Here is a 16,249-nt window from a genome sequence, read left to right as displayed (position 1 = left end):
AAAGAAAATTATTAATATAAAATAAATTATTGATATATAAATATATTTAATATTTGCGTATTAATAATTAATAAAAATAATAGTTAATAATTTGTTAATAATAGTAAATAACTAGTAGATTAATTGTTAAAAATTATTAATAAACGCTATACAAAAAACTTCAATGAAAAATATTGAAAATTTTTAATGATCCTAATTTTTTAATCAGATTATATATCATTTCAAAAATTATATTTCATATATAAATTTTTCATATAATATTCGAAATTTATATTTATTCAACATATTAATTCAATATTATAATTATATTCATATAACATATTTGAAAAATTAATTAATTACAACTTTTTATTAAATTATTTATTAAATTATAAACAATTGAAATTTATAAAAACGAAATAAGTAGATGAAGATGACTTTATTTTTTGTACCACCATTTCGTCTATCTCTATTTCGCTTCATCTAACAAATTTAAATTATTTATTAAAATCAATATTAATTCAAAATATATAAATCAATATTTTTATGTAATTAATATTTTCATGTTTATTTTACCTTCTTTTAGAATTATTAAAATAGTTTAAAGAAATTAAATATTGTAAAAATATAAAAATATAATAGAAAAGAATTAAATTAAAAAGAAGTTATTATAAAACACAAGATAATGGAAAATGTTTAGAAATGTGATAATGTAAAATTTATTGATTATCGATAATGTTAATTTAGAAAATTTAAAATAAACAAATAACAATATAACATCAAATTTACCAATAATCACTGACATCAAATTTAAATTTCTAGGTAATTTCAAGCAAATGGATAGAAGGATGGTACGAATGGAAGATCATGACACCTTGGATGAAGTGTCTCATCGTGATATTACGCATGTTCACACTTTTCGTGGTATTAGTAGTGATTCTGGTAGCTCCAAATTCTAAGAAATCAAAATTTTGGCAATCACCCGTGAACAAGTTCATCTCATCAACTGCTAGCTATTTATGGTTTCTCCTTATCGTTTTTCTTCAATCAAATATAGATAAAAGCGAGCAACTTCGTGGACCGCCAAACACAGGTATTATAACGATTATACTTGCTATCGAACATTCAAGGGCTGAAGAAAATAAATTTTTAAAAAAAATGATAAAACAATGAATATTTTCATTTCATCAAATACAGAATTTTTCAAATAAGTTTTTCTTTGAAAATAGTATTCCAAGCATATATTTTCATACAAATACTATTTTAAAATAATTATTTTATTGAAATATAAAAAAGTTATATATAAAATAATAATATTTCGAAAAGACAATTTCTAATTTTAATATTTTATAGCACAAAATATTATATATTTTATATACAAAATAATTCCAAAATTTAACTGATTTAACTAATAGTTTCTGAGATGATTTTAAGCAATTTTTTTCTTTACAAAAATTTTTGTTTTGTTAATGAGTTATTGAGGAAAAACAACTAATTAGAGTATATAGATCTATTATGCTTCGATCAACAAAGTTTTAATTTTCATTTCGGTTTTGTGAGAAATATTGATCAATCATAGAATATATAGAAATGTTGTGATAGATAGCGCTGTATATGCGCTGCTGGCAAATTGCAGAATTTGAACAAATAATCAATATCAAAATAACATATGTCGAATCCAGTAATTGGTATATATTTAACCATTCTATGATTAGCCAATATTAATAATTCATTAACAAAACTGAAACAAAAATTTTCATAAAAGAAAAAATTACTTGAAATTATCAAGAATCACTAATTAAGTTGTCTTGTTTGTTGCCTTGTGAAATATTTCATATAACAAGGATATAAAAAATACAATTTATATTTATACACTAAACATAAGATTTCTAATTTTTCTATTCAAATTTGTGTCTTCTATTTTCAATTTGATAAATAGTAATTAATATTTTTTCGTGATTTATGTATTAAACAAAATAATGTTTTCAAATATAATATTTGACTTAAGCATAAAATGAAATGATATTTTAAGTGAATTTATAATTATTTTATATGAAAATAATATTTTTAAATAGTATTTGTTTAAATTATTGTTGTTTAGTTTTTGATAGTTTATGTCAAATTATTTATGTCAAAAAAAAAAAAATTAGTTTAAATTAGTTTATGTCAAATTATTTCAAATTTTCCTCAGCCCTGCTATTGAAAGATCAAAACATAAAGAAAGAAATTGAACAATTCCACTTCGATTTCTGATCTCAAGGTGCTTCTTCAGTATATGTCTGGCTTTTAATTGTCTATATCACATCGTTTTCGTGGGGATTGATTCGTCTTTGCATTATACACGGACCGAAGAGGTTCTTCGCGGTACCTTGGTATTGGTACGATTTTCATTATTAAGTGTGACGATAAAATTTTGAAAGAAAATTCTGATCTGGATTTAACAGTTTTAGAATAGTAAATTTTCGAAAGAATAACTATTTAAAATAGAGATCATTTCATCGAATTTGAAATTAAATTCTTGATATAATGATGATATCCTTGAAATTCTTTTCAAAATTATTATTTTAAAATTCGAAATTTTTCTTATAGATATTATAATTATAGAGGAAAAGAATTATTATTGAAAATGTCATTTTTTTGATAAATCGACGTAAACTTTAAAGAACGATTTTAAAGAACTTCATAAGTAGTTCATAAGAACAATTATTGCTCTTTTTATTTATATTTATTATTGTTTCAAAATAGTAAAAGTTCTATTATTTTTTAGAAAAATATTATATTTATTATAATTAGCATTAAAACAATATGCAAATTGCTTAAAAATATGAGAATATTTTACATTCTTATACAATTATACTGTTTTCTTTTAGAATCAGCATATACAGTAACTCGTGAAAATATTTTGAACATATTTTTTCATTTTTTAATAAAATGTTAATAAAATTTCATTAAAATTATTAAATTTTTTTATTTTTAATAAAATTTTATGAAAATATATAAAATATATTTATACATATATGAAAGTTTTTTCATTGAAATATCATTTTAAAAAAAAATAATATTCATTGTCAATTTCGATGAATTTTTCGCTTTTTAAATATAACTTATAATGGTATGAGATAGAGAAAAATTTTATATTATAAAATATTTTAAATTTAATTCTATTACTCCGTTAAAAAATATTTTCAGATAAAATCATCATACAAAACATGAAAAGATATTAAAATTTAAAAAAAAAATTTTTTTAGTTTTCATATCAAAGAGACAAAAAATTTCTCATCTACAAAAAAATTAGTTTATATATAATTTGTTATATTCTATATATGCTAAATTTTATTGAAATCAGAATTTTTGGATTAGATAAATTTTTTTATGAGATAATATTCAAATACTTTCGTGAATGTGTGTATAATAATCGCTCCTCGTTTTTGAGTTATATATAAACATATTTTTAATATTTATGATTGAGATGGTTTTTACTATAGTAAATAATTACTGAAAATTTACTATTTTAATAATCAATTTAAAATTTAAAAAAGAATTTTAAGGAAAAAAATTTAAATAATTTAAACTATAAATTTAAAAAAGTAAGTAATTTAAAAATATTAAAAATTTTTTCACAATTCCAAATATTTTCTAATTTATATATCTTATGATTTATTATTTCTATTTCTTTTTTATTTTATTATTTATTTTAATATTTGATATTTTAATATTTATTTTAATATTTAATATTTTAATATTTATTTTAATATTTTGTAACCTTTTTTGATTAAACTTTTTATTTTCAAATATTATATTATTAAAATATTAAATTGAAAATATTATTATCAAACATTTTAATTTATTTATTTTTATTTAATTATAAATATAAAAGTATATAAATAAATGTTATAATAATTATAATAAATATAAAAGTTTTTGATAATATGGATTTTATTCAATACATTTTTTTATAAATTTTTTCTTCATTTATTATTGCATTATTCTATAATATAATATAAATATAATATAATATAATATAATATAAATATTTATAAAATAGAAATACTTACATAAAATAAAAAGCAATAATTTTAAATCATATTGTCTTTAAATGAATATTTTATTATATATTTTGATATTGTTTTTTTTAACGATTAATAGATTTAAATTGAAAGTTTCAATATATATATATCTATATATATATATATATATAGATATATATATAGAGCATAAAATAACAAATTTAAATTCTTCTTTTTAAAATATATATTTTAAAAATTAATATTCTTTGTATATATGAAAATTTCAATCATACTAGTGGTAAACAAAATAATTTGTTTTTGAAATTTTATTCCAATTAAAATAATAATTTTTTGAATAATTTTTATTTTTGTTATTTATTTTAGCTAATAGCTAAAATAATTAAATCAGTTATCAGAATAATTTATTTTTAATAAATTTTATAAAATTTCACTATTATTTTCATGCTAGAATTTTTATTTTAAAGTGAGAACATTTCATCGATGACAGGTTCGAGATGATCATGATATTCCTCTTTATTTTGACCTTCCTATATTGGATAACTGCTGCACTGGATGTGAAAATAAATGGACAACTCGAGTTGGAAAGGAAATATTGGAACACGTATGATCCCACATTGATTGCCGAAGGAATTTATTGTTTGGCAACAATAATGGCTTTCTTGAAATTATTGTATATCTGCCAGCTGGACTACCATCTGGGACCACTTCAACTTTCCCTTGTTAAAATGATCAAGGATGTTCTTAAATTTATCATTCTTTTCACCATAATCATTCTTGCATTTTCTGCAGGTAATATATAAAATTTGTTATATTTCTTCGTTATATTGTTGATAAAAATCAGCTTTTTTATTTACAACACGTCCAAATTTTTAATTCTTTAGAACTACCGACCTATAATATTTCTTAATTATAAATTAACGTACAATCTTCAATTTATATATAAAATAATTATTATAAATACTTTATATATGATTTTATCCCATAGTATTTCACAGTAACTTACATTTTACATGTACTTAATATATTCGAGATCGCACTAAAAATCGAATTGATTTTCGATAAATATTTGAAAAAATAATTGAAAAAAATAAACGAAAAATTCAAAGTTTTGTTGTACATATTAACAATATGTATTGAACATATATAGGAAAAGAAAAACTGTGTCTCATTTTTCACATTTTGGAAAAGTTCATGACACAATCGTACGTCCGAACAGAATAGAAAATCTTAATAACATATATATATATTGTCTATTTTGAATGTGTTAATTCGTAAAATTATTCTTACAAATTTCTGAATTCTAATTTTCGAAACATATATGCTTTTAAAAACTTAACATTGGAACATCGAAAAAGCAAATATTAAGCTGCATTCTCATTATACAAGCATTTGCCAATATTTGGTACATCTCCGTTTCACTGATAATGAATATCCAACTCATCAATACAAAATGTTCAGTGATAATATCTGCAGCTATATTTATGATGTAAAAAAAAAGAATATTATTAGATTAAAAAATAAAGATTTTTGTACTTCAACTTATGCATGTTAGGATGCAAGTGATTTTATTTTATTTATTTTTTAATTTTTAATCATGTTAACTTAATCTCGATGGTTTAATGATAACTTACAATAAAATCTAAATATTGTCAATCACATATCATATACTTGTTTGTCATGAAGCCGAGCGATATTTCTAGTAATAATTTCAATGGCAATAATGCAATTTACATATCTCTTTAATGTCCATCATTACGTTCTAATTAGAAATAGCTACATAACTACATTTATATATTTTACAATGTAATACTATGTTAATTGGATAATATAATGTCTATTTTTTTTATGTTTGTATGGCTTTTTAATCTATATATCAATCTACATATGTTGAAAAATTGCAAAAAATATAAAGCAATATAAGCATCGATTTAATGACGAATTTAAATTAATAATTCACATATCAGCTGAAACATCGTTCTATCACTTCAATGTTATATGAATATTACTTAAATTCATTGTTTAATCGATATCTAGACTGCAATATGTTTTAACATCTATCGTTTAAAATATAGGTTATAAAACAAAATATGAATATCTTTTTTTATTTCAATCATAAGATCAATCATTTTTTTTTCTTTTATGATTCAGGGAAGCAAAGTCCAGAAAAAAATTGTCGGACGAGGTTTTAAATTTTCAATATAAAATATCACATTCTTATTTGAAAATAATAGAAAGAAAAAAAATTAATTAGGAAGTAATCAGGATTATCGGATATAAATATTTCTATTACTAATTCAATTCTCTTGTGAAAAGCGAATTTCTAAAATACATGACATCACATTATTCCTAATATCATTGCCGCATTAGGCAAAAATGTGTCATGTGACCAGATTTCTGTCTAAGTCAAGCATCGTATTATGTTATATGACATATCTCTGTTAAATGTAAAAGTAATATAGGATGTAATGTCACGTATTCTTTTCATGCAGAAACTTTCGAGGAAAGGAATGAAACCACTTTTAATGGTAGAAAAGATTGTATACTATCTGACAATTTTGAAAGGGCTAGACATTATACAATTATTGTAGTATCTACCGAAATGCATGTTTTAAAATATGTTTTCACGCAATAATAAATTGTGATTTCAATCACAACATTAAATATCATGACTTCATTCATTATTGTCATTGAATTTGTTACATATAGTATCATATTGTCATATAATGTCATGAGAAAAAATCATAATATATTGTATAAAAACCTTAATACATACTATAATTCTAATAGCATAGCAATCAACCACTTATAGTTCCTCCTCAAATAGCTTTATAAGCCTTGGGACAACGTTTAATTATCCTTCCCTCTATTGGCAAATGAGAATGTAAGATTACATATTGAAAATGTAGAATCTTGTCTGGCAATATTCCTCTAATAGTTATGTGAATCACTATTTTATGTAAATTTTATTTAATAGAAATTAATTAATATTTAATAAAATATATTTAAAATTTGTATTAAATAGAAATAAATTAATTAATTAAAATTAAAATTAAATTAAAATCAAAAACTGAACAGAATAAAGTAAAGGAGAATATATAAAATGGATGTGAAACAGAATTGGGTATTAATGATGAAAAAATAACTAATGAAGATTTTGTATAATTTTATAACTTTATTTAAAATGCTTGAATAATATTTATTCATAAATATAAATATATATATTATATATTATATTATATTTAATATATTTATATATATAAATTATATATATTATATATAATATTTATATATATAAATATTAAATATATATATATATTTATATTAATAAATATATTATATATATATATATATATATATATCTTATTTTCATGAATTTCAAATTCGTAATATTTAAAATTTCTATTTTGCAAACTTTAGTTTTAACAACTTTAGTCTAACAGCTAAAATAACGTTCATCTGCTGTGTTTATCTTTTCGAGGATTCAATGTTTTTCGATAGTAGAGTACGATCGATTGCCAAGAACAATGACCGTCTACGCCATAATCAAATCTTGATTGAAAAAAAATTTGTTATTCTCACTTCAATAATCGATTTGTACTCTAAATAGAAATATTAATATTAATTTTTTTGCAAACAGTTACACAGTTTTAATAATTGCAAAATCAAAAAATTTTAAATTTCAAAATTTCAATTTAAATTTGATTTAATTTTATAATTATTTAATTTGATTTGATGTTAAATATGAATTTAAATAATAGAAAAAAATAAAAAATTTAATTATGAAATAATCAATAAAATGATGATTTTTTATTATTTGAGTCTTTCTTTCTCTAGCAACATGCAGACTTTATCAATATTATGAGGATATGGTGCAAATCGATGATGAATCAAAAATCAAGACCCAACAGGTCAATTCGTTCATCAATTTTCCAACTGCTCTGAAGACTTTTTTTTGGGCGCTTTTTTGTATGAGTCCTATCGAAAGCGCTGATGTGATAATTGAGAATCTTCCTGGAGAAACAGAGAACGAGACTATCATCAATCATCATTCATTCACAGAACTTATTGGATATATATCCTTCGCCGGTAAAATTCACTTAAATTCCATTTTTTCTAAATATTGGAAAATGCATTATATAATATATTATTTATGATTTTAAATCATATTTTATTAAACAAATTATATAAATTTAAATTTAAATATATATTATTGCAATTCCTCTATTCAAATTTTATATAAAAAGGAATAAGAAAACTATAAGCTAAATATACATAATTTTTTATTGCAAATTTTTTATTTTTTTATTTTAAAATTATTATTGAAATCAAAAAAAAACTAAAGCTAAAATAAGAAAAGGTAATTAAGTTTAAAAAATTCTTTATTTTAATTGAATATTATTATTTTCATTATTGATAAATATATGCAATTGTTGCACGATAATACCTGCATTACACATCGATAGAATTTTTTGATTTTATAATCAAAATTAATTGAAAAATAAATAATTCAAAACTGACATTCAACAAAATGTAAACGTTATATTATAATTTCTTTAAAAATTATTTTGGAAAAGCAAATATAAAATTTGCAGCAATCTTATGTATAATTATTTTGTATCTTCATTTATCTTCATTTTTAATCTTCATTTATTTCTTACTATATATTTAGATCTATATATTTAGATATATATAAATATATAATAGATATATAATAAATATATAAATATAAATTTTAATTCTGTTATGACTATATAATATTCTTGATAGCATTTTTGATATATGATAATATAATGTGATGGCTTTAAGTAATTTATTAATTTATTAGTAATTAGTAATTTATTAATATAATTAAGTAATTTATAAATTATCATATGCTGTATGAAAAATTTCATATAAAAGTTGCATAATATTTTTAATTTTTTACAAATATAGGACATTTTTTACAAATATATAACATAAAGAAGTGAACTTTATTTTTTAAAAAGAATCATATTTTTTAATACAAATTATTACAAAGTAAAAAAATTTATAATGAAAATTATTAATTTAAATATTCGAATTTTAATTTTTATATCATCTGAAAGACAAGAAAAGCATAAAAGAATATCGCTTCATTTATAGTTTTGTAAAATTCAAATTAAATTCTAAATTTTTATAAGAAATAATAATTTATAGTGATTAGAATATTATAAAAATACATATTTTTCTTTTTTTTTTATAAAAACAAAATTAACTTTCATATTTCCTGATGTATTCATTTGTAAAATAATTAATAATACTAAATTAAATATGTATTATATAACTATAACACAGTTCATAATTTATGATTTAATTTATATTTAAAGTAATCACAATTACTTTTTTTTACAATTCAGTCAATACTTATATTGGAGTATATATATCTGCAGATATATTATAAAAATATTATTTATCTAAAATATATCTAAATTAATATATTCCAAATGTAATATATGAAATTTTTTTTCAGGATTCACTTTTATTTCTGTAATCATGATTTTAAACATGTTGATCGCTTGCATGTCTAATACGATGACCAAAGTCACAGAAAATGTACTTGTAGAATGGACATTTGGTCGAACTGAGGTTTGAATCATCAGAAATAATTATTTTATAATAAAAAAAAATAGACAATATTAAATATGTCTTATATCTTAATAATATAAAGACTTCAAAACTTACAAATATGTGATTTTCAGACTTACGTCGATTTTATGCTAACAACCACTCTTCCGCCACCATTCAATATTATTCCAACATATGTTGGTATTCAGCCAGTGATCGAGTATGTGAAATTATTGTTGAAACCACCACCGGATAAACGAGCACGATGGGATATGAAACATTGTTGTTATATTGTTAGTGTTACTCTTAAAAATTACTATGAAACATTCATATAATTTTTTTAAAATTCTTGTATGTGATGAATTTCAATATTTTTTTTTTAATACAATATATTTAACAATAGGTTTCAGAATAAGTAAATTATAATTATAATATGATTTTATTTAATTTTTTATAGTGTAAGAAAATACTATGTTAATTTATAATAATATTGTAAATACAATATAATCATAAACATAATAAAAATAATACGCAATTGTTGAAAAAGATAAAGAAAAAGAATGATATCGAAACAAAATATATTAAAATGAAAGATAATCAATACAAAGAAATTTTTTGAATTTGAAAAAAATTTGTAAAATTGTATAATTTATAATAGCAAAAAAAACAATCTTTTTAGGAAAGAAATAGAAACTTATTAAATAGAAACTTATAAATTTTATATTAAAAAAATAAACTTATAAATTAATAAAATTATATTTAAAAATTAGCAATTTATATATATATACATATATATATATATTTATATTATAGCAGAGAATATAGCATATACATTTTATAGAGTTAATAGATAACACAGAGTTATAGGTAATAGATAATAAAGTTATTCATAAAATCTCTAAAAGATCTAGAAAATAATCACAAAATTACATAAATACAAAAATATTAGTTTAGTAAATTGATAAATTATGAATAATTGAAAATTCATAGATGAGAAAAATACAAAATGAACTCTACTTTACAACAAATTTATATTGCTTATAATTTAATAAATAATGCTCAACCAACATTTTTGTATATTTATATTTTTTTTAATTTGTAAAATCGAATTTTTAAAAATATTCCATAAATATATTATTATTTTATATACATATAGAAATATAATTATATATATCTAGTTATTTTCATAATAACATTTTAATTACAATTAAATAAATAAAATTTCAATTTAATTATTTCATTAGAAAATTCACATTATCATATAAATTTTTATTTCCAGTAAATTAAATTTTGTTTTTTTGTGCAATTTCCATACTTTACTTTTTTCTTCCTTGAGATTTTTGAATAAAAACAATGAATAAAATAGCTTTAGATAAATAAAATAAAAAAGAAGTTGAATAATCTTTTTATTTCACTACATATTATAAAAATCGATAAAAAGAAATCAATTTTGAAATGTATCATCTTTTTGATAGGAAACTATAACGGAGGATAAAAACGTTAAATTTTCCTTAGTGATGGCACAGTTAGTGCAACGTTATTTCCGACAAAAAGAGAAAGAAATGGAGGAGAACGAAATAGATAAGCTCACGAAAGAAATCGTCGAATTGAGAAATCTTTTGAGGGATGCTCTCACTACTATATGAAAAAATCAAATAATGCGAAATTAATTATAAAGAGTTTCTTCGAGAATCTTACGATTATTTTAGCGTTAAGTAAACACACAGTGGCGCTATCTCTTCTTTGCTTTTAAGCATAGAAAGTGGATATATATAACGATGGGATTTAAAATGCTTCATATCGCTTTGAATAGATATTATATATCAAAGCATAAATTCGAATCATTTAATTCTTAAATCTAAAAATTCTTTTTCTTTTCGTGAAGATCTCGAAAATTTTAAAAGTCTTGATTTTTTTAGAAGTATAAAAAATCTTGTTTGATTTGAAAATTTTTAAATTTATTTTGTTTCATTTATCTATAATTTTTTTTTATTTTTTCAGAATTGAAAATTATATGATGATATAATATAATAATATAATAATAGTAATTTAATTTTCGAGAGAAAAACAAGTGAGACAAAATAATTGTTAAAAATTTTAAATGTTATTATTATAAATGTTATTTAAAATTTTTAAGATTAGTAAGATTTCCAAGACTTTTCAAGAATTTCAATAATTCGAATTTTTCGCAATTTTATAAATTCATGATAAATTCAATTTGAACTCCAAATTCAATCCCTAGATTTGAAATGTTTCAAATAGTTTCGAATGGATGTTGTATATCAAGATAAATTCGAATCAATTTGAATCTTGAAAATCTTGCAAATCTTGATTATCTTGGAGATTTTTAAATTTGAAATTCTTAGAAGAATTCTAGAAATTTCTTAGAAGATTCTATAAATTTGAAATTCTTAGAAAAATTATTTTATCTCACTTGCATTTTCTTATTCTTTATTTATGTCTAAAAATTAGCTAATATTAACTTTAAATTAAAGATAAGAATGAAAAAATAAATTAGAATAAGACAGAATAATTTTTAAAAATTTCGAATTTGAGAGACAAAATGATATTCGCAAAATAATATTCATATTTTCTATTTTTTTCTTTTTCTTTCTATAAATTATCTAAAATTGCAAATACTTGTTATATTTATGATTTCTTAATATAAATTAATTGATTTTTTTATAGAAAATATCAAGCTACATCAATATAATTCTACTTAAAAAAATAATTATTTTTTATCTTCATATGCATCTTTTTTATGCATGTTGCATTTATTCATAGAAAGAAAATAATATTAGAATATTAGAAAATATTAGATATTTGATCTTTTGATCTCCATATATAGAAAAAATTAGTAATATTAGAATTTATAGAATTCTATAAATCAACTATTCTATAATTTTATAATTCAAATTTTATCATTCAATTACATGTTTCTCACTACAGATAATAATAATGATATAAATCAAGTGAATTACTCTATATAATAACTAGTATATAACCAAGAATATTTAATTAATTACTTAATCAAATATAAATTACTCTAATAATATTGTTTTTATTAAGACTATGATGGCTGGTTAATTTCAAATATAACTTTCATATCAAGAATTAATAGAATATGATTTTATTATATTATATTTATAGAAAAATAATTCAAATATTTGAAGTAAAAAGATAATAATAATAAATAATTTAAATAATTCATAATTAAATATAAGCATATTTGATATTAGTAATTAATCAATCACATAGTGTTAATATTGCGTCGTAATCACATATTAAAACTGATAATTATGAAACAATATTATTTGAAATACTATTTCAAATAATCTAATTATAATTATTTCAAATTATTAATTAAATAATCATTTAAAATAATTATAAAATAAAATTATTTGTCTCAATATAATAAAATTATTTAAAATGATATTTTAAATAATATGTCAATTATTTTATAATTGGCAAAAAATCTGAAAAAGTTATAAAATAAAATAATATGTCATTTGAAATAATATCAAATACATCTAGATCAAGACAAGATTTTCAAAACTTCAAAGATGAGTATATAATTTCAAAAAGTTTTTGAGTTTCAAATTAAATTCGAAAAGTGATTTAATTTCACAGCTTTTTAAACATTTTAATGCGATTCGAAACGTTCAAAATCCCATCACTATGAAATAAATACAAAAAAATTCTTAAGATCTTGAAATAATTGAAAGTTGAAAGATTAAAATGAGATATCCACTTTTTCGAAAACATATGAACTTGTAAATTTCAATTGAATCGAAAAAAAAGAAAATCGCGCGAGAACGATACAATTGCAATTGTAAGGAGCTTGGAACGTTTCTTAAAAATGGTGGAAAGAAATTTCTTCCATTTTTATCGTTCTCTAGGAATTCTGGATTTTTATTTTCTTATCCTTTATTTCTTGAATAATTAATATACTGTTTAATACACCGTTTAATCTATGGGAAATTTTTTGTTTTATTTTAATCCTTCTCGTAAAATTGAAATAAAAAATATAAACGATAAGAAATAATAATTGAAATAAGAAATAAAATAAAAAATAAATAAATTAATTAAAATAGATATAGAGATTAAAATTCTGTAAAAATTAAGATAAATAAATAAATGTAATAAGAAATTATTGTTGAATATTGAATAAATTCTATTAAAATATTTTTATGATTGTTTTATATGATTTTAAAATTTGTAATGATGTGATAAAATTCACATTTTTAATACTAATAAAAGATTATGTACTTTTTATGAAAATAACTGATGTTAAAGATTAATTACTAAAAAGTAAATACTATCGTTGTTATGTCTTGTTTCAGGAAAATATAAATTTTGTACTACTATATAATATTTTCATAATACAGCAATAAAAATATTATTGATTCTATGATGAAAATATAAGTTTGTTCAATATACATCGTACACAATTCTGTTATGAAAGATAGTGAAGTATTATGAAAATATTTTCAAGTAAATCAGTATATTTATCATTTTCCATATTATGAAATATTATTTTTCTGATTTCTTTTTATAATTTTTTAATATCATTATTTTCATTTTAAATATTTTTATTATTTAGAAAAGTCTTTATTAATCAATAGTTAATAATTAACTACATAATACATTAATACATTAATAATTAGCTACAATACATAATATTAGGAAATAAATTGGGAAATGATTTGATTAAAATAAGAATGCAATATACAATAAGAAAAAATATATTTAATAAAAGAAATAGGAATTAAATTGTGTTATATACATGTGAATCATACCGATATTTTTATTCTACTATACTGAATTCACTATGTCGCGTCGCATGCCAATTCAAAGAGGAAAACAAACAAAACAAAATCGAAGCAGCAATTGCGTCTAGTGATGCTCAATTCACATAAATATACAAAATACACTTTTACATACATAAACATATATAAATATATAATTTCCATTCGATGTATATCTTTATAAAATTATATATTCATATCAAATAAATCTACATTCTTTTTAATATCATTCTGAGATAACAAATTCTGAAATTTTTGTCTTTATAACAAATCGTCTAATTATTTATCAATTTTAATATATTTAACATTTATTTCTCCTATTCTATATTTTGCGTATCTACATGTTTAAATTTTTTACTCTGAATTTGTAACTTTGGATTCTTTACTAAAATAATTGCAACTTGATTATCACAATAAATTAGCGTTGGCAAATTTTGAAAATAATTCAACTCTGCAAGAATTCGTCTTAACCATGTTATTTCTTTTATTAACGAACACAAAATTATAATTTTCGCTTTAATTGCTGAGCAACTTGATTGTTTATGTTACAATTATACTATCACCGTTCAAAAATGATAAATCCATCCACTGATATTTTTATATCTATGTCCAATATGCAATTCAAATTGACTCTTTTGACACTTGATTATAAACTAAATCATAATTTATCATTCTTTTTAAGTATTTAAATATTTATTTAACTCCATTCCAGTGATTTCTATTTGATTTTTTTGCAAACTATATTTAATACGTTTAATGAATGCCAAATCAGATTTTATAATTATTATTAAAATTATTAACGAACCCATAGCTTCTCTATAAGGAAATGGAACGTTTTCACTTATATCAGTGATTTTATTAAATTTAACATTAGAGTTAGCAATTACTGCAATTGAAAAACAATCCAATATAATTCAATTTATTTTTAATACTTTTTCTGTATAAATCTTTCAAAATTCATAATTTTTTATTTCTTTATATTTATATTTCGTATTTATATTTCGACAATATATTCAGTTTCAAAATATTTTATTTTGAACACTCAACTGAAATTTGAAAATAAATCATTTATTTTTAAATGATTATCACAATAAATTATATTATCATCAACATACAATACATCTATAATTAAAGTTTCTGAAATCAAGTAATACAGGTATCATTTTTAAATTGTATCAAACCATATAAATTTACTAATTCTTTTACTGATTTACTGATTCTTGTTTTGCTGTTTAGTTCATTCCAGTTTTTTCATAACAAATATACAGAACTAGAAGACAATTGGTTGCTCCATATAAATAATCTTTTCTAAATTACAGAATGCAATCTTCATATTATATAAATTCCAAATCCATAACAACAATGACCGATTAATTTAACAATATCATATTTCACAACCAGAGAAAATATATCTTTGTAATACCATCCTTCTGTGTCTTTTACGACAAACTATGTATTACAAGTCTTGTATTTACAAATTATCCCATTCATTTTATATTTTCTTTTGAAAATCCAGTAATTTGAAATAATATTAATATTACTTGATCTTGAAATTAGAATTCGTATTTTATTTTATTTTCTATGTTTTATTTTCTTCAAGAGATTCAAGTTTTTCATTGATCGCTTCTATCCATTTACTAGAATCTTTTGCTTCTTGAATTGTTTGTGCTTCGCAACCATCAAGGAATGGTTCAGCTATTTTAAAATGGACTTCTGTTGACACTGAATATCTTTCATGAAACAAATCTTGCTGAATCGGCAAGGATTTTTCGTTTTCTTCGATATTGATTCATCCTTCCAAATTTATTGATTTTATTATCCACTTTCAATTATTAATTATTAATTACAAAC

The 16,249-nt window shown here is 20.0% G+C and overlaps 1 protein-coding gene across 1 annotated transcript in view; it reads left to right on the top strand.

Moving 5' to 3' along the window:
• Positions 1-10,156, top strand: part of LOC108003945 (short transient receptor potential channel 4-like) — a 28,573-nt gene extending 18,417 nt beyond the window's left edge. The window contains exons 6-11 of the mRNA XM_062082730.1: positions 802-1,072; positions 2,240-2,357; positions 4,495-4,796; positions 7,842-8,093; positions 9,496-9,611; positions 9,725-10,156. Coding sequence (XP_061938714.1) covers positions 802-1,072; positions 2,240-2,357; positions 4,495-4,796; positions 7,842-8,093; positions 9,496-9,611; positions 9,725-9,925 — 1,260 coding nt within the window. The 3' untranslated portion in view covers positions 9,926-10,156. The remainder of the gene's footprint in view (positions 1-801; positions 1,073-2,239; positions 2,358-4,494; positions 4,797-7,841; positions 8,094-9,495; positions 9,612-9,724) is intronic.
• Positions 10,157-16,249: the final 6,093 nt, after the last annotated feature.

This window comes from Apis cerana, linkage group LG12, assembly GCF_029169275.1.
Source record: "Apis cerana isolate GH-2021 linkage group LG12, AcerK_1.0, whole genome shotgun sequence".
Lineage (NCBI taxonomy): Eukaryota > Metazoa > Arthropoda > Insecta > Hymenoptera > Apidae > Apis > Apis cerana.
Note: the sequence above shows the minus strand (reverse complement) of the source record. Positions and strands in the feature narration are given on the sequence as shown.